This window comes from Platichthys flesus, chromosome 5 (genome assembly GCF_949316205.1).
Source record: "Platichthys flesus chromosome 5, fPlaFle2.1, whole genome shotgun sequence".
Taxonomy (NCBI): Eukaryota; Metazoa; Chordata; class Actinopteri; order Pleuronectiformes; family Pleuronectidae; genus Platichthys; species Platichthys flesus.
The window spans coordinates 9,617,640-9,635,320 of record NC_084949.1 but is presented as its reverse complement, the minus strand read 5'-3'; the positions used below and the strand labels follow the sequence as shown (position 1 = coordinate 9,635,320).

General features: G+C 43.8%; 1 protein-coding gene across 1 annotated transcript in view; it reads left to right on the top strand.

Moving 5' to 3' along the window:
• The window catches only part of pkd1a (polycystic kidney disease 1a), a 61,220-nt gene that overhangs the window by 39,468 nt on the left and 4,071 nt on the right, over positions 1–17,681 (top strand). Inside the window, exons 26-54 of the mRNA XM_062387479.1 lie at positions 13–340; positions 571–787; positions 2,533–2,692; positions 2,769–2,921; positions 3,084–3,228; positions 4,536–4,868; positions 5,029–5,117; positions 5,294–5,609; positions 6,024–6,201; positions 7,074–7,338; positions 7,423–7,618; positions 8,238–8,408; positions 8,504–8,647; positions 8,936–9,146; positions 9,250–9,376; positions 9,523–9,633; positions 9,891–9,940; positions 10,193–10,407; positions 11,052–11,130; positions 11,221–11,336; positions 11,968–12,170; positions 12,592–12,786; positions 12,929–13,068; positions 13,396–13,526; positions 13,731–13,824; positions 13,966–14,091; positions 14,780–14,951; positions 15,262–15,552; positions 16,795–16,929. Coding sequence (XP_062243463.1) covers positions 13–340; positions 571–787; positions 2,533–2,692; positions 2,769–2,921; positions 3,084–3,228; positions 4,536–4,868; positions 5,029–5,117; positions 5,294–5,609; positions 6,024–6,201; positions 7,074–7,338; positions 7,423–7,618; positions 8,238–8,408; positions 8,504–8,647; positions 8,936–9,146; positions 9,250–9,376; positions 9,523–9,633; positions 9,891–9,940; positions 10,193–10,407; positions 11,052–11,130; positions 11,221–11,336; positions 11,968–12,170; positions 12,592–12,786; positions 12,929–13,068; positions 13,396–13,526; positions 13,731–13,824; positions 13,966–14,091; positions 14,780–14,951; positions 15,262–15,552; positions 16,795–16,929 — 5,091 coding nt within the window. The remainder of the gene's footprint in view (positions 1–12; positions 341–570; positions 788–2,532; positions 2,693–2,768; positions 2,922–3,083; positions 3,229–4,535; positions 4,869–5,028; positions 5,118–5,293; positions 5,610–6,023; positions 6,202–7,073; positions 7,339–7,422; positions 7,619–8,237; positions 8,409–8,503; positions 8,648–8,935; positions 9,147–9,249; positions 9,377–9,522; positions 9,634–9,890; positions 9,941–10,192; positions 10,408–11,051; positions 11,131–11,220; positions 11,337–11,967; positions 12,171–12,591; positions 12,787–12,928; positions 13,069–13,395; positions 13,527–13,730; positions 13,825–13,965; positions 14,092–14,779; positions 14,952–15,261; positions 15,553–16,794; positions 16,930–17,681) is intronic.

Below are 17,681 nucleotides of genomic sequence, written 5' to 3'. Positions count from 1 at the left end.
TCTGTGTCTCAGCGATGGAGTGCCATGACTCTACAGAATGAGACTCTGGTCCTGGACTCCTCCTCCACCACCACTGGAAGTGGCAGAATGAATCTGGTGCTGCGACAGGGCGTCCTGCGCCACATAGACTCCTACATCTTCACCCTGCACGTGACAGACGGCAGTCTGGATGGCGAGGGCGTGGCCTCCATAACGCTCAATCGCAACATGCCCCCGACTGGTGGAGAGTGTCATCTGAGAGGTGGAGGGGAAGCAGGAGTTGAGTACGGGGACGGAGATGGAGATGGTGAAGGCTGGGAGCTGCGCACGCTGGTGGACAGGGTTCACTTCAGCTGCTCAGGTAAGAAATGTACTCAAAGTATAAAAGTAAAAAGTTCCCTCCTGAAGGCCATTTCTACTGGCTGTATCGGTGCAAAGCAAAATGAGACTCAAGCCACATTATTATAGTTTGAAGTAGAAAGTTAAACACTTATACAGATAAATGTACCAAAGTACAGTAACAAAGCACTATTACTAATCAACAATAACCATCTTTTCCTCTTTTCTGTCTCCTCAATTTTTTGCAACCAGGTTACACTGATCTGGGCGACTCGGAGTCTCCGCTGCTCTACAGTCTGCTGGTGACGCGCTGCAGAGAAGACTTCTGCGAGGACTTCTGTGTCTACAAAGGCAGCAGTCCAGAGCACTCGGCCTTCCTGCCTCCAGGCTTCAGCTCAGCCCGACAACGTGTTGCGGTCTCCATCACAGTGGAGGACCATCAAGGAGCTTCCATCATTGCACTGAACAAGTAACAATATTTGACTTTTCTGTTCTTGAGAGGAGTGCAGCCAATTACTGCAAATAGGATTCAGACATTCATCTTCTTTGTGTTCACCTCCGGAGCTTCTGCAGCCCTCCTATGTCTGAACATTAGTGAAGTTGTGCCAAGGTTTTTGCGGATTTCTCCCTTTCCTGCAGAAAATAGATGAGAGAAAAGCCAAAGAGTTGACCTACACTTTTGACAGTTTAACGAGAATTGAGCCTCTCCGTAGCCAAAGTATGATGCAAGAGTGTTAATGTGATAATGTGTGAAAATCTGGATAAAATTATATGTCCCCAAAGTTGGAAACTGGTCAGGATTCTTTTCATGTTTCTCAGAAAAATTAGGTTAAAGCTTAAAGTAAATCAGGTCGCACTTTAATTTAGAGCTTTCTCCTTATATCACTTGAAATGGCTTTAGAGACAGTATCACAAAAAATGTATATCATGTTTTAACTTCCACCAGCTCTTCAATGAATTTATAGTATTTAACTAATTAGTCCAGAAATCTGTCTGTCTGTGGCTCGCATATCTTGAGAATCATTTACCTTGTCAGCTTCACATTTGCATGTGTATGGTTAAGGGCAGAAGGAAGTGCAGTGTTGAATTTGTTGCGATGTGACATATGGATAAACTTCGAATAAACAGGTGACCAGCGTTCTGCAGCAACAGCAGTACGTTCACGCCAACGGCTGCGCTCACGTCAAATGGTTCTCCAGTTCAAGGTTCTGTGACCTAGGTTGAGGTTCACCAAACTTTGAGTTAACAGGTGAACAGCTCTTTGTGCAGCAGCCGCCCTTTATCTGCTGGATTACTCAACAGTTTCCTAAGGCCACTCTAGCCGTCTCATTCCACACAGTCAGGTTTAGAATGGACACTGCACTAGCATGAGTAAAATATTGTATTTTTTAATGGCTGCACTTTTTCAATAAAAAGATATTGTCTATATTATAACTAAATTCCTACAGAATTCAACATGACATGTTAAGTATAGCTGGATAATTTGGCCGTAAAGTTGCATTTGAACAACGTTCATCTGCATCTAAAAATGTGACACTCATGAGAAGCCTCCAGTATTATGCTGTCACTCTACTGAATCACTTAAACAGGACTACACATGAGCAAACTATTTTACTGGAGATAAGTTTAAAATATATCTACCTGGGATTCCTTAGAAAGACGATTTGATACAAGTGCATTATCCTGGTAAATACAGTAATTTGTGATTATGCTATGAAAGGATCCAAAATACCCAAAGAAGGGAATTAAAGTTTAACTCATCTGTGCTCAATGCTAACGTCTTCATGCTCACAGTGGCAGCCCGTTAGCATGCTAAAGGTGATCAACTTTTACTTTTCTAAAGGAACGTGCCTGTACCAAATTTCATGATTGACCATCCATTAGGTGTCAATACATTTCACTCTAAACCAAAAATGCAAACCTTGTGGTGTTGTTAAAAGCTATAATAAATAATAGTGACCTTACACAGCAAAAGTATCATTTTTAAAACCATTAATGAATCAGTCTGACCTGAAGTTGTAGAGCAGTCAGACGATTTTGCCATCACTGGAGCTGTGCTTAAAATGTGTTTATTTAATTAATTTATTTAAATAAATTTATTTAATCCGAGTTTCAACAAAATTATCCTTGCAGTGACATCTGTCCACAACTATACTGTTCAGTTGTAAACAGAATATTTAATAAGAGTTCCTTTTGTTTTGTGTTTGTGCCCAGATCCATTGAAGTATGGCTGCCACATCCTCCCTCGGGCTACAGCAGTCTTCCTCACTGGCTGTCTCACCTGACAGACACCAAACTTAAAAAGTTGCTGGAGCAGGGAGACTCCCAGAGGGTCAGAGAGTTATCACTGGCCCTTATCACAGTCCTGAATGAGGTAGGAGAGGCCACACAGCACACTAGTTAATAGTATATTAAACATACTTATACCTGTATTTACTTTCTCCTTTCAGTATGAGCGGCTTAGACAATCAGTGCGGGTGTCCCGAGACGAGCGCGGCTACAGAGTCGGAGTTCGCAGCAACATCACCAGAGCCCTGACAGCTCTGGATCTGAACACTGTCAACGACATCCAGCAGACCTCTGCTGCTCTGGCCCAGTGCACGGTGAGCAAGCTGAGAGGGAGGGGGAGGTGGGAAGGAAAGGCTAGAGGGCACGAATAGAAAGAAAGATTAAAATAGAGAATTGGAAAGGCGATGAATAAAGTGAGAAAAGATGGAAACGGAGAAGAAAGCACACAACTGATGTGTTCCGCACGTGTTTTCCAGGCGGTGAGCCGCGAGTTCATCTGTGAGGAGTGTCAGAACAGCACTCTGAACAAGCTGGAGTCCATGCTGGAGATTCTACAGACTGACACCAAGCAGGGCACCGTCACTCCCACTGAGATAGCTGACAACATCCTGCACATCATGGGTAAGACTGTGAGTTTGCTGTTATTACATGAGTGTTTTCATCTTTCAGGCGGATGTGGATGAGCAAACTGTCACACACATCGGGAGCTGTCAGCTAGTCATTTATTCATGTTCGTCTATTGCCAAGTGGAGGACAGCACCCTCTCACTGCGGTTCTTTATCCAGATCATACACCTGGTCTTTAAGAGGAGACAATAAGAAACAGCTGCCAGAATATCTTGGGCAATTTCCCACGTACCTTGTTTGTTCCAGAACAGTTCAGTTAAGTCTGCACCAACAGAAGAGGATGCCCCAGACCGAGGTCCAGGCAAAAGATACAAATGTAGTCTTACAGCAGCTGGTCTTAGTGTGGATCAAACTGAGCCATGGTTCGGATCATTAGCCGTGTGAAAAGGTTTTTTGGGAATAGTTCAGACTTTCAGACCAATTCCAGGAAAGTTGAGACAACATAAAGCAATAGAAGAAGAAAAAGAAGCGTCTCACATGTCTTTGCTTCTGATGCAGTAATGTTTGGTGGATTTGAAGAAGTGTTGAGTACTGTTCCTGAAGTTGGTGATCCCCGTATTAACACAATTATGATATTACAGTGGCAACCGAAAAAACTGGTCCATTCAAACTGAAAGTCTACTACCCACTGAACAGTGCATCTGCAACAGCGGCATGCCAATCAATCCAATCTATGTATAGGTAGACATATATACATATTATACCTCAAACCATAATTATGAAAGTGGCTGAAGGATACATTTATTTTGAAAGACCCTTTTTTCCTGTATGTACTTTAATTTAAAATGATGTACATTTTTTATTTGCCTTTGAAACCTGTCCTGTGTTTTAATAATAAAAAGTATTAGTATCTGTTATTGTGAAATCTCGCTGAGGGTCGGACTGAAGGATTAAGTAAAGCTGTGTAAATCTATTGTACAACTACCAACTACAACTAGTGTTGCTGTATATAATTATACAGTTTCAAGTTTAGTCACGATCCCACCAATGTCTTTGTGTTCTGTATTTCTCTATTTCTCTATTTCTCGGTTTAAAACGATACCCTAATTTCCACTAAACACTTAACGCATCTGAGTAGCACAGATATTGGATGGATTCACACTGAGGGAAACAGTGGACTTCTTCAGATTTATCAGGGATTGGATCACACTATTTCTCGAAAATACCTATTACCACCAACCAACACTCAAGATTTATATGAGAAAACCAACTGCAGTGATAGAAAGGTCACTGCTTATTAACCTCATCTTTTCCTCCTATGTTATTAATCTCATATACCCCCCCCCCCCCCCCCCCTTCCAGGTGATCTGATCCATCAGGTCAGCCAATCAGCCTCCCAATCTTACTTCCAGCCCTATGTGGATTCCCCCTCACCCACATCCAACTCCTCCTTCTCCTCTTCGGGTGAGGAGCATGGCGGCCCCCTGTTGGACTCCTCACCCTCCTCATCAGAGCCACACCCCCTGCGAGTGGCTGCGAAGGCTTACAGTCTCTCCTCGGTGCTCATGATGATCCTCCTGCATGGCCGGGTGCTCAACGAGGAGCCGCTGGTGCTGAGGGGGGCTGAGATCGCTGCAACAGGGAAACTGGCAGACCCCCAGAGCCTGCTCTGCTACCATGGCAACAACAGTCCAGGTGAGCATGTGTACCCAGTGAGTGACTCATAAGTTACTGAACGCTACGTTTGTGTTGGTGAAATGTTAATAACTTCATAATCTGTAGAGAATAGACATTAAAAGGACAGTCACTAGATGTGTTTTTGATCTTCCTTCGGTCCCTCCTTCTATTTTTCCAGAGTGCCAGCGCTTCTCCATCCCACGAGCTTTTAACAACAGCCTGGGCAGAGCGGCTGCAGGAAACAGCATCATGCAGCTGCTCTTTCAGGTAACATGAGGAAACAGCTCACATGACGGAAACCACTTGATCAAGTACAAGGTTCTCCTTTAGAACTTTGTCTATAGATCTTAGTGTCTCATCATCAAACAGGGAATGAAATAAATTTTACCTTCCTGTGTTCTCCCTCTCAGTTTTTTATCTCTCTGCTTTTTTTTTCTCCCCAGGTGGAATCCAACCCCTTCCCCTTCAATTACGTGGCTAACTACACTGTCTCCACTGAGGTGGCCTCCATGGAGTTTCGCACTGAAAACGGCACGCAGATCCCAATCTCAGGACTGGACGACAGTCTCGCCATCACTGTTGCCATCAACAATGGCAGTAGTGCTGAAGTGGGCGTGGAGGGCTCCGGTAGCGGCGGGCTGCCCACAGCTGGAGCCGTTAACATCAGCCTCTGCGACTCGGTCGTGGTCAGGGTCAGCGCGGGCAACACCAACAGACAGGCGGGGCTGTTTGTGCAGCTCAACTTCACTTCTCTGGAGGGTGAGCTCTGACGCTCACAGTGCACACAGTGGAACACCACAGGAGCATGTACAACAACCAGTCTAGTACTTCAGACCTACTGATTGCTTAAGCAAACAGTGTTGAGTCATTGATGCTGTTATATAGTAGCAGTGTTATGTTGGTGCCTGGTGCTTTATAATGTAATTTTATCGTAACATATATACTATGTATTTAATTGGAGCATGAGAAAGTCACGATGTGAATGTTTAACGAGCTTGCCAATATTAACTATTGTGAGTCAATATTATAGTTAATATTGGCAAGTATTTCGAAATACTTTCTATGGAGGCTTTTCCATAAGGGGCATAAAGAGGTTCAAAGTAACATTAAACCCACAATTGTATAACAGTTTTATGTTTTGTTCTTAACTGAATTCTTGTTTTCTTCCTCCAGATGCCTCAGAGATGGACAACAGAGTTGAAGATGAAGAGGAGCCATTCATCACAGCTTACCTTGACTCCCATGCAGGGCCGAGCGAGTTCAACTGCACAGACCGAAGACGTATCTCACTCAGTATGACCAGGGGCCTAGATCTGGACCACAAGAAATACACCTTCTTCCTATCACCAGAGTAAGTGCCCTAGTTCTTTCAGTGCATTTTAACATGATGTGTACTGAACATGTACTAAGTGAGTTTAGAATATGAAACTCAGTGCAGGTCTAGTTCTATTATGGCGTGTATGACCACAACTGAACATATGAGGGTTCACAGAACAGTATCTGCAAGCACACAACCTTACTCCCCAGCCAGCATTTCTGCTCCACGTGCTCAAATGTGGTTCCAGGAGCAGGGGGCGGAGACCAGTATGACCTCGGCCATTGCGAGGCGCCCCTCCCCTCCTTCAATGGTTAGTTTGAACACTCCAGTCCCCAGCCTAGGACTGATCTACCCTTCCCCTTAATTCTTTACAGCATTTGCAAACTTTGTGGATCATATCTACCACTGCTGTCGACAGGGAAACCTATGTCGCACGTGTTCTATGCACTATTTATTTGTGTTAAGGGCATTATAGATTGAACTGGCTCAACCGACCTCTTTTTTTTCCCCAATGATGACATTTCTCCGAGATAGTCTTGTTGACTAAGCTTTCTAGAAGGTGGTTGGAAAATCACAGATATGCTGGGGACTAGAGGGTTCAAAGTGACCAATGGAGGGAGCGGAGCATCAGCCACTGCCCCCTCAAAGTTCAACATGACGAATGACCAGCACGTAGGGAAGGGCGAGTCCTTGCTCCTCTCTGGGCTCATGAAACCACAGTTGCATGCGGAGCAGAAATGCTCGGTCTCAAGTATGCCTTTCAGCTTGTGAATAGTGTTCTGTGCACTCCTGTCATATTCAATTTTTCACTTTAATTAAATGACATAGTCGACAGTCTGTCCTTAAAGCTGGAGGCTTGTTTATTTTGGATAAGGTTTGCGTCACGTTGTTCCTGTGTTCCACAGGTCCTACGACACCACACTGGACTACTTCATCAACGTGAGTACGCCCTGCAGCCCTGGCTCTCAGTCTGTGGGCGTTCGTCTGGAGGTCGGGGTGTTTGCCTCCCTGTGTCAGTACTTCAGTGAGAGTGACAAGCAGTGGCGCACTGATGGCATGGTGCCCCTGGCAGAGACCAACGCCAGCAGAGCTTTTTGCCGCACAAGGCACCTCACCTCCTTCGCTGCCGGCCTGTTTGTACCAACCAACGCAGTCAGCTTTACGATGCCAGTCAGTATCACACGGAAATACACCCACTCTCTTTGTGCACACTCGCCATTAAACACACAGTTAAACCGTTTCCCCCTTCTACAGACGCGTTCTGGTGCACCGAGCCTGGTCGTGCTGTTGGTGTGTGTGTTGGGTTTGCTCAGCTATGTTGTGGCAGCGGCCATCTTGCACAAGCTGGACCAGCTGGATCTGCGCCGGGCGGGTGTGGTTCCGCTCTGCGGCCAAGACGGTCTCTTCAAATACGAGGTTCAGGTGAAGACTGGCTGGAGTCGAGGGGCAGGTGAGCCGGGGTCACTATTACACAGCTGCAGGATGACTACAGATTTGTATGTATTTGATTATATTTATGGCTTCTATATGCAGTTTCAACAAACACATTTTTGCATCATTGATTAATGTGCTGATAATTCATAAATATTAGTCCCCTAAACATGCCTAATTTATTTCATCAAGATAGAGAAGAAAAAGTTTTCTCATATATAGTTTTTCTTTTTACTTCCTTGGCCCAAACCCAATTCTTCCACTAAGTTTTGTGGCGATCCATTAAACTTTTTGGCAGAGGTAAAATCAATAAAAAATGTGATACAATCAAATGTCTTATGTCTGACCAAAACACACAAATATGAACTTTACTATGATATTCTCATATTGAAGAAGCTGGCACCGTCAAATAATTATTTTAGCTTGAAGAGTTTATTACTTATCCAAACAGTTGCTGATTAATGCCCTGTTCATATTTTTAGAAAAATCTATTTATAAAAAAAATAACAAACATGTCAAAGAGAGAAAAGAATCTGCAAACAAATGACTCAACTATTTCGGAAGCAAATTAATTAAGAATTTAAACAAATCAAATGTTATTAAAGGTTGATCTAGCAGGTTTCCATCTGTTTTCCCAGGCACCACGGCTCATGTAGGAATCAGTCTGTACGGACGGGAGAGCCGCAGTGGACACCGCCATCTGGACAGCAGGGGAGCCTTCTCACGCAACACCCTTGATATCTTCCACCTCGCCACAGACACCAGCCTGGGCAGTGTGTGGAAAATAAGAATCTGGCACGACAACAAGGGTATGCACACACACACACAAACACACATAAAGAATAGAGCACATGTTAAACCAGCTGATATTTGAGCAAATCATTGTTTCATGACCTTTCCTCAGGTCTGTCCCCAGCGTGGATGCTACAGTACGTCCTGGTGAAAGACCTGCAGACAGGAAGAAGCTACTACTTCCTGGTTGAGGAGTGGCTGTCGGTCGACAACGAGAAAACCGATGGGCGTGTAGAGATTGAGGTGGAGCCATCGGGTAAGAAACTACAATGAAATTGTTTTTCATCTTTTCAATACGCTGCATCAGTGCTGGGGGATAATTGTGCAGCTCCTTGATCAGAAGATGAAATTCTCCTTGCTCCTGACACGGCTTCTCAGCCTCACTGCTCGACTCCATTTTATCTCCTACTGCGAAGCTTCGGAATGGATTAGGAAATAAAAGTATCGGATGCAGTAAGCCAGGTTTCTGTGCAGGACAATTTTTATTTGATGAAGGATTTGGTGTGCAAAGACTTTACCATTGTCTTCCTTCACTTTCTTTCAGAGGAGGCTGTGCTCCGTCATGTGCCCCGTCTCATGTGGTGTGAGCTGCAGAGGGCGCTGTGTGAGAGCCACCTGTGGCTGTCGCTGTGGGAGAGGCCCCTCCGCAGCCCCTTCACCCGCCTGCAAAGAGCCACTTGCTGCACTGTGCTGCTGCAGCTGCTTCTGCTGGCCAACACACTGTGGTACAGCATCGTGGTGGACAAGAGATACAGGTACTAGAATGTGTGCTGTTGGTGTTTTCGTTTTCGTCTTTGTCAATTACCACTTTGCAACTGCTGATCTGTTCCAATATTTGAATGCTGTCCTGTGCTGCAGCCCGTGGGCCGTGTCGCAGCTGTCTTCGTTGAATGGAGAGACCGTGGCAGCCGGAGTGGTGACCTGTCTGATTGTCTACCCGCTCTACCTGCTCATATTCACGCTCTTCAGAATGAGCCGCAGCAAGGTAACACTGATCTGCCGAAGACCAAAACAGACATTATCAAGGTTTCACTGCTTCCCAGAGGCCCGAAGCTAAATCATTTCTCTGTGTGTGTTTGTGTGTGTGTGTGTGTGTGTGTGTGTGTGTGTGTGTGTGTGTGTGAACGTCAGTGTGTGTCTGTGGAGCAGGTACCACCACAAATGGATCAGGAGTCTGTGGAGATCGATGACTTCCTGGAGAACTCTATGGCTGGAAGCTCCTTCCTCTTCTATAATGGCGAGGTAATGTCTGAGGGGAGAAATCATGGATTTCAAATTGAGAAGAGCCTGATGCTATTATAGTTACATTTCTTGATATATATTTTAGTTTCATATGCTGATATGAAATTTAAATTAATCCTTTGGTTCTGGTCTGGCAGTTCTTTCAGAAAAAAAATAAAAAATGCAGTTGAGCAAGAAAATAATTATATTTTCCCCCTTTTCGCTCTCTCTCTCCCTCTCTCTCTCTCTCTCTCTCCATATCTCTCTCTCTCTCTCAGACCAACTCAGAAGAAACCAATGTCGATTTGCCCACACCATCAACCAAAAGGTGAGCTGCTCTTTTGCCATGGCAGTTGATTCAGATAACGTGTGATTTTATGGAATAAAAATAACAAGTGCATTTTTCCAGCTGTTGGACTAAGCTAGGGCCAGAGAGAATAGAAAAATACCAAGGCTGTTATTAAAACCTCATTACTGTTCTATATCTAATGAAACAGAGGTAATGTAAGACGACTATTAGAGTGACTGAATAATTTGCTTGAGACTATAAATAATACTAATCTCTCACTGTGTGTTTCAGTGTGGACAGTTGGACCATGGCAGAGGAGGATACGGAGGACAGGGATTGGCCGGAGCTGTTGAGTGACGTGTCTGTGGTGGGAGGGGCGGGGCATGGAGCGGGACTGCCCAGGCTGAAGAGGGGTCAGGGGAGCAGGCACTTGGGAGTTGACATGAACTTTAACCCTGACGATGAGGAGGGGACTGAGCAACGCAACAAGTATTTCACCTCTTCAGGTAAAAACAGTAAGACTTTTAAAACAATTGTTCAGATCAGGTGAATAAAATATGCTCGTACTACCAGATACTTTTTATGGCTCCACGCCCACGAACAGCCAGTGACCAGAGAAATAATGTTTTCAGGTGGTGGGTTTGCTTGTCTTTATGTGGCCTTGTGAACACAATGTATTAAGAAGGCCTAGACGGAAATTTTTCAAAATAAGAACAGACATTCACAGACTAACTAATAAGAATTTGGTGTTTAAAGGTTAAGGTCACCGTGAACTTACAAAATATGTTTTGGTCTTGGTTAATCCAACAGCTCCGAAACACCGTGAGGGAATTTGTTCAAGTTTCATCCAAGTGTTGACTTGAACTCATAAATGAACTAAATGGATTTTGGTGGAGCTCACCATGACCTGACAAATCTCTTTTACCTGATGAACGTGTTGTCAAACTACATGATATCTTAGGTCTAACTTTAGGAAATTGCTTCTCGAGTTTGATTGGTTGTGAATTCGACACTTTGTTTTGATTAATCGAGTAATTGATTACATTTCAAAGGTCACACTGAACTCAAATCAGTCTGACCAGAACTGCACTGGTTGGTCCAGTGGACGTAATGAGGTCCAGACTGAACTCATGCTGCTTTTCTCTCGCAGATGAGGATCTGATCAAACACATCCTGGCAGATGGACAGAACTTCTTTCCTCAAGCTGATGAAAGTGAGATGGCCGACCTGTAAGTGTGATCTCTGACAAAGACACAGGAGACGCAAAGAATTACCTGCATTACTCTGAAAGAGTTCAATTGTGTTTTACTGTGCGGCAGGTCGAGCATTTTCGGAGACAAGACTGAAGTGATCCTCCTCCAGAAGCTCAATGAGCCTCTTCCTCTGGAATCTGTCAGAAGGGACCCACCGAGAACTGCTTTCACCGCGAATACAGGTGTGTGTGTGTGTGTGCGTGCGTGCGTGCGTGCGTGCGTGCGTGCGTGCGTGCGTGCGTGCGTGTGTGTGTGTGTGTGTGTGTTAAAGATAAATGGTTTGGTGGCATGCCTAGTTTTTTATTCCACTTAAAACTCCTTGACACAAGCTAGCTCTGGTTCTTCCTTCAGTGTGACACAATTGTTAAGTTTGATTAACAACTTCCAGTCATGTTTGCAGCACTGACCAGAAACAAAGGGTTTTTATTTTCACCATTCACCAAAGTTAAGCAGTTTGACGAACACTGGCTCTCGGCTGCTATGTTTTCGATAAAGTTGGATCTTGTCTCAGCGGAAAAAATAAAGCTTATCTGAAAACGCCACGGAATTGTATTTCCTCGTTATGTAAGAGTTCCTGCTACTTTTGTACACTGTTGTTTTATCAAATAAAATAAAACCGCTAATGTTTTTTTATTAATTGCAAAGAAATGTGCTGCCAATGACCTGAAATCTGAAGTATAATCACAACACTACAGTCATTGTAAAAATCTGCAGATTTGCTGTTGATTTGCTGTTTTGGTCAGATTTCATTTCTTTTGGCCTGGATTTGCTTTGTGGCTTCCCACATCATCTGGACCTGTCTCCCTTCTCTAGTTATGACAGACGTGTGTCGTCCCAGGCGGTTCCCTCCCTGGTGTGGACGTGCCACCCTGTGGGGCAGCTGGGCGGTGATCGCTCTGGCCAATAGCGTCTCGATCTGGGCGGGCCGCGGGTTCAGTCAAAGAGTGGCCATGATGTGGCTCATCTCCTGTTTTGCCAGTTTCCTGTGCTCGTGTCTGCTGCTGGAGCCAATCAAGGTAGACACACACACACACACACTCACATTTTTATTCTATGATCCTCTTTTAACACAAACATATTTTCTGTGCTGCCCCAAAGTCGCCAAATGAAATTAAGTGAGGCTTTAGTCCCCTTGGAAAACGCGAGAGAGATTTAAAACACATGGACTTCAGGCGAATAACTGGGCTGTTTTCCTTTCTTCCTGGAAAGCTGTGATTTCATACACACACTGCACACACCCAAATCTCTTTTCATTGAATTCCCATCAGGGTGGGGTCACGTTGACACATTGTATCCCAGTTTTCCTATTTTCATTTAAGGTGATCAATATAAATCACATAATCCATGCTGAGCTGTGTAAATTGAAAAACCTCTTAAGCTTTGATATAGATTTCCAAATCTCACGACTCGGTTGCTGCTGTGCTCTCTGTCCCACAGGTCTTGTGTGAGGCAGTTTATTTTGCAGTGTTTGTGCGGCGCCTGCGTCCGGAGGACCAGGATGTGCTGGTGGAGTTCCCCCGTGTGGAGAGGGTGGTCCAGCGGGTCCCCAGGGTGAGACCACCGCAGGGCTTCGCTCTGTCCCAAGCTCGGCACCAGGCCCGCAAGGTCCACATGCTGCACACCATGCTGAAGGTGAGTAGATACTGTAAAGTGGGTTAAATAGATGATGTTGGAGTCAGTTTTTATACTTGTATGATCTGGTCGAATAGATTAAATATAGTATATTAAATATACGCCTTGTTTCATCACTAAATGTTTGGTTTCTCTTTTTCAGAATTTCCTGGTTTATATGTTTTTCCTGTTGGTGGTTTTACTCCTCAACTACTCCGACTCTCCCAAAGACACACACGGCCTCCGACTGCGCAATCAACTGCAGCAAGTGCTACACACACCTGAGTATCACAACATCAGCAGGTACACACACCATCAAACAAATTCTGAACTCAACCTCATAAGAAACTGTCCTGTTTTAGTTCAAATTTAGATTTTTCTATTCTCCAAAAATGTTAGAGCTTTTATTGGCTGGTAACAAACATCTTGATTCTCTTATTCTTGAGCTGCAGTTTTTCTCGTCCACGCTCTTGAGAATCAACCTTCATGTGTAATTTTATCTCAACAAGAGAGAATAAGTTTTAGTTTTTGTAGAGCAGAGCATGACTAATGTCTCCTAGGCAAAGGTATTGACACTGTATGATTTTCTTCAGTATGATTGTCTTCAGCAACTTGTCATGTGTCTTTTAGCCGTGACAACGTTTTGCTGTGGCTGAATGAGTCCCTGTTGCCACGGCTACTAGACGACCCTGCCCTCCTGAGAGACACAGGCAGTGTGTTGCTCGGCACAATGAGGCTGCGACAAACCCGCGACACACAAGGTGAGATGTAACCGTGGTCACTGAAGCTTCATTGATCTGACAGAAAGTTGCATTTAGTTTTATATCTGTAGCATCACAGGTCCTCTAGCAGATGTTATTTTTATCATTTCTGTTCATCTGTTTATTGAACTTATGCTCTGTCATCAGCTCAGTGAGAGGAGATTGTCTCAGTTTGTTCTTTTTCAAGCTGTTATTTCTTCCCAGTTACAGGTGGTGCCGGTGCAGGAAACAGTGTCTGGGGCTGGTTCCCTTCACCAAGTAAAGACCCTGAGGATTCTGCTGGTCGAGATGCAAACTGGTGAGAATGGGATTGAAAAGCTGGCCGTTACAAAACAGATGTTCACTTAAGATTCAGCCAGATTCAGTTGTATGTTTAACATCTGGTTCCCTTTTGATGTGTCATGTTCCACACTGCATTTCCTCCCACACATCTTTCTAGGGTGTGGCGTTTGGGTCAAGTGAGGGCGTATAACAGCGGCGACGTGGTGCACCAGCTGAGCCGAAGCCTAATGGAGGCTTCTTCCTCCTTACAGCAGCTGAAGCAGCAGCACTGGCTCAACTACAGGTAGTAAACACGACTGGAATTCCAAGAAAAGGTTATAAAAAAAGTCAAAGTTATACTATAAGACTAGATCCTAATTCGAAATCGGATTTATAAATGTGTATTATCTGCAAAAAAGCAAAGAAACTACTAAAAACCTGATTCAAAAAAACTCTCTGACCTCATTGACCAGATTGTTCCATAATCCAGGGGCCAGGGGTGAGGGAGTTGACATGGGGCCTGATGTGCATGTGTGCACAATTACACAATGATTCGAACAAAACAGAAACATGCGCGCTCAAGGCTCTAATGTCCCCGCGGTGAAATTTGCCTGCAGCCTGCAGTCATAAAAAAGTTGCACATGTAAATGTATAAAACATCAAACATTAGAATAAAACATAGAAAACAATCAAGGGAGAGGATGTGCTGAGAATGTGGGCTCACTTTCAGCAAGTGTTCTGTTAATAAAGTGATAAAAACAAAAGCAAACCTTTAATCCTGTTTGAACCACATGTGGTACGAGGTCCGGATATTCCGCTGGGAGCAACTCAGAGCAGATACAAAACGGATGGTGAAAGTCTAAAATAGAACTTCCTGTGATGGAAACAGCCAGGTTACATAAAACAAATAAAATTCTTATGTCTGTCTCAGAACAGGAAGTGACTCTTGATCGCCCCTTGAGCGCGTTTTGTGTTTATTTGTGTGTTCACAGGACCCGTGCTGTGTTTGTGGAGTTCTCGCTCTACAACATCAACACAAACCTCCTCGCCGTCTTCTCCTTCCTCTTTGAGTTCCCAGTTTCCGAGCGTGCCCAGTCCAGTCTTGACCTCCATGTCATCTCTCTGTGGCCAATCACAGGCCTTGACCTACAGCTCCTTCTCACGGTAACCACTCGCAACCCCTGAATAAATGCACAGTCACTTTTAATAGTTTGTATGAGCAGTAGAGTGAAGTTAGAAAACTTTCTGTTCAACCTACCTGGTTTAGCTGTTAAAAGTTTTTCATAAAATGAAACTATTTGCTTCATCACTGTTCACATGTGTGGTTTAAATTTAAGTTTGAATGGTTTACTGAACTGTTATTTGTTCATACATTGCATGACAGCAAGTTCAGAGTTCTGTTTAGGAATTGGAACAATCTTTAGACACAGTTCAACACCTTTTCAAAATAAAAGTATTATGCCTTGCTCTCTAGATCATTCTCCTCGCGCTGGTGTTGTACTTCCTGGTGCGGGGCATCATGGGCTTCCTCAGAGAGGGCTACGGCTACCTGCTCTCAGCCTGGAGAATCCTGGGTCTCTGTAAACTGACTCTGGCAGCTTCGGTGTGCGGGCTGCACCTGAGCCGCTGCACCATGGCCAAGAAGCAGTGGACGTTGTACATGAAGCATCCGCGTGACGCCTTCACAGATTTCTACCCGCTGGCCAAGCAGAGTCAGATGTACACAGTCATGTCTGCGTTGCTGCTGTTGATACTGGTGCTCAAGGTAAGAGAGAGGGAGAGTGGGTTGATTATTAACATGTAGAAAACATGACATATGTTGGATTATTATTACTGTGGTGTAATTTAGTAGTCTCACCTTCTTAGCTATCAGTCCTGTTCTAAGTATAATAACAGGGTATGTTATCACTTAAAAGAACATCATCACAGTTTATAGGAGATAAATATTTATTTTTTATGGTCAATAAATCCAGCAGAACCTTGATACAACTTGTTCCTCTGGGCCCAAGAAGGTCATATAAAAACAGTTAGAAACTTGTTAATAATCCACATTTTGGAATTGTACTATATTGGGATATGTGTATTGATTCTCTGCTGAAATAGTCCCCAACACATATTTGCATTTACATTTTCTAAAAAACTAGAATAGCTCTCAGCAAAACATATGCCTCCGTCTCCATTCCCGCTTTAATTGGATCTACACCAAATTGCACTCACTCAGAAATATCAGTGCCCTTTTTTCCATCAAGATCCATAAATTGTCCTCTGAGGAATCAACAGAAACTCAGAAAAAATGTCTTTGCCAAAGACTCCTGGATAAGCCTCCTGGTCCAGATCCACACCAACATGTACCCGTTTCCTCCCTGACTCAAGCGCATCCTGCCACCAAGTGTTGTCGTGATCCATCCAGTAGTCACATGCGTAATCATGCTAACTAACAAAACAAACTAAATCAAGCAAAAACATAACCTCCTTGGCGGATGTAACTATAGAGTAAATATTTATTGAAAGAATTTTGTCTTCAGGAGGACGGCTTGAGAACGAGAGCCACTTACTGGGGCAAGATAGTTGGAGCATTAAAACTATTATAGTATTTTTAAACGTTTTACAAGTTTTAGAGTTGTGCTCAAGTTGTGTTTCCAGATATGTTATTCAGCACATTTGTTTGTTTCCTCTGACATTACTGATTCAATTCATTAATAGGATATACTGTGGTGAGTGTTGACAGCTCAGCTGGTTCTGTCAATAGTCCATGAGTTGTTTCGATTGGTGTCTGTGAACTAGACACTGACCCAAAAATGGCTCCTCGTGTGTTTGGGAGTTTAGTCTTTTGACAACAGTATATTTGCTGAATGAAAGATATAAAAAGCTTGTAATGTTACCCTAACAGCTACAAGTGGGGGCAACGACTATGCAAGTAAGGCCCAAGTGTTTTAATTAGTATTATGAATTATCAAGACAAATAACTTTGTTCCTCGCCTCCCTCCCTCGCTCTGTCACCCTGCAGGCGTCTCACCAGTTGCGGTTTCTCAGAGAGTGGGCCGTGTTTGGCCGAGCTCTGCGGCGCTCGGTCTGGGAGCTGCTGGGAGTCGCCCTGGCATTACTGGTGTTGATGCTGGCCTACTCGCACACAGGACACCTGGTCAGTCTCCAGTCTGTTCCTGCTGGTTCTCTCTCGCTGAGCCTCTCCTACACAAACACACACACACCAAACATGTCTTTACAGGAAACCAATTCTCCAATAAACCTTTACATAAGCATAACCACATATTTATTATTAGACCGTGCACAATAACAGCTTCATGGCCAAACAGCTTAACTGCTCCTTCAGGTAATATCTAGCAGTGATGTTATACTCACAGGAACTGACTCTACTTTGTACAAAATTACATGATGATACATTATAGCTGTTTTTTTTCTTCTTTTATTTGACCTTTATTGAACCGTGCGCGATAATCTGTGTTTGAGACAGCAATGTCAAAATGGATGGATGATTATGATACATGAACATTAATAGAGGAAAGAACAAAAATATAATATTATTCTAAACAATAATGAGAAATGAGAAAACTGAACCAACATTACTGTGTGTCACTGTTGGACACCCTGTGCTTTCCACTGAGCATCATTCTTTTCTTATGAAGTCTCTTCCACTGGGTTTTGACTCATCAGGACTACTTGAAGCAGGATAATGTAAAATAAAAGAATGTTGCAATCAGTGAGACATTTCCAAACACAACTTCCCAGTATTCAGCTGAACGATAACACCGGGAGCCTGAAATAAACAACACTGTAGCTTTTCAGTGGAGCGCCACCACCAGGTCAAATTATTTTTTCACTTAACCAATGGTTTGGTATCTACTAACCATTGAAATATAAGACGCATATGTGACA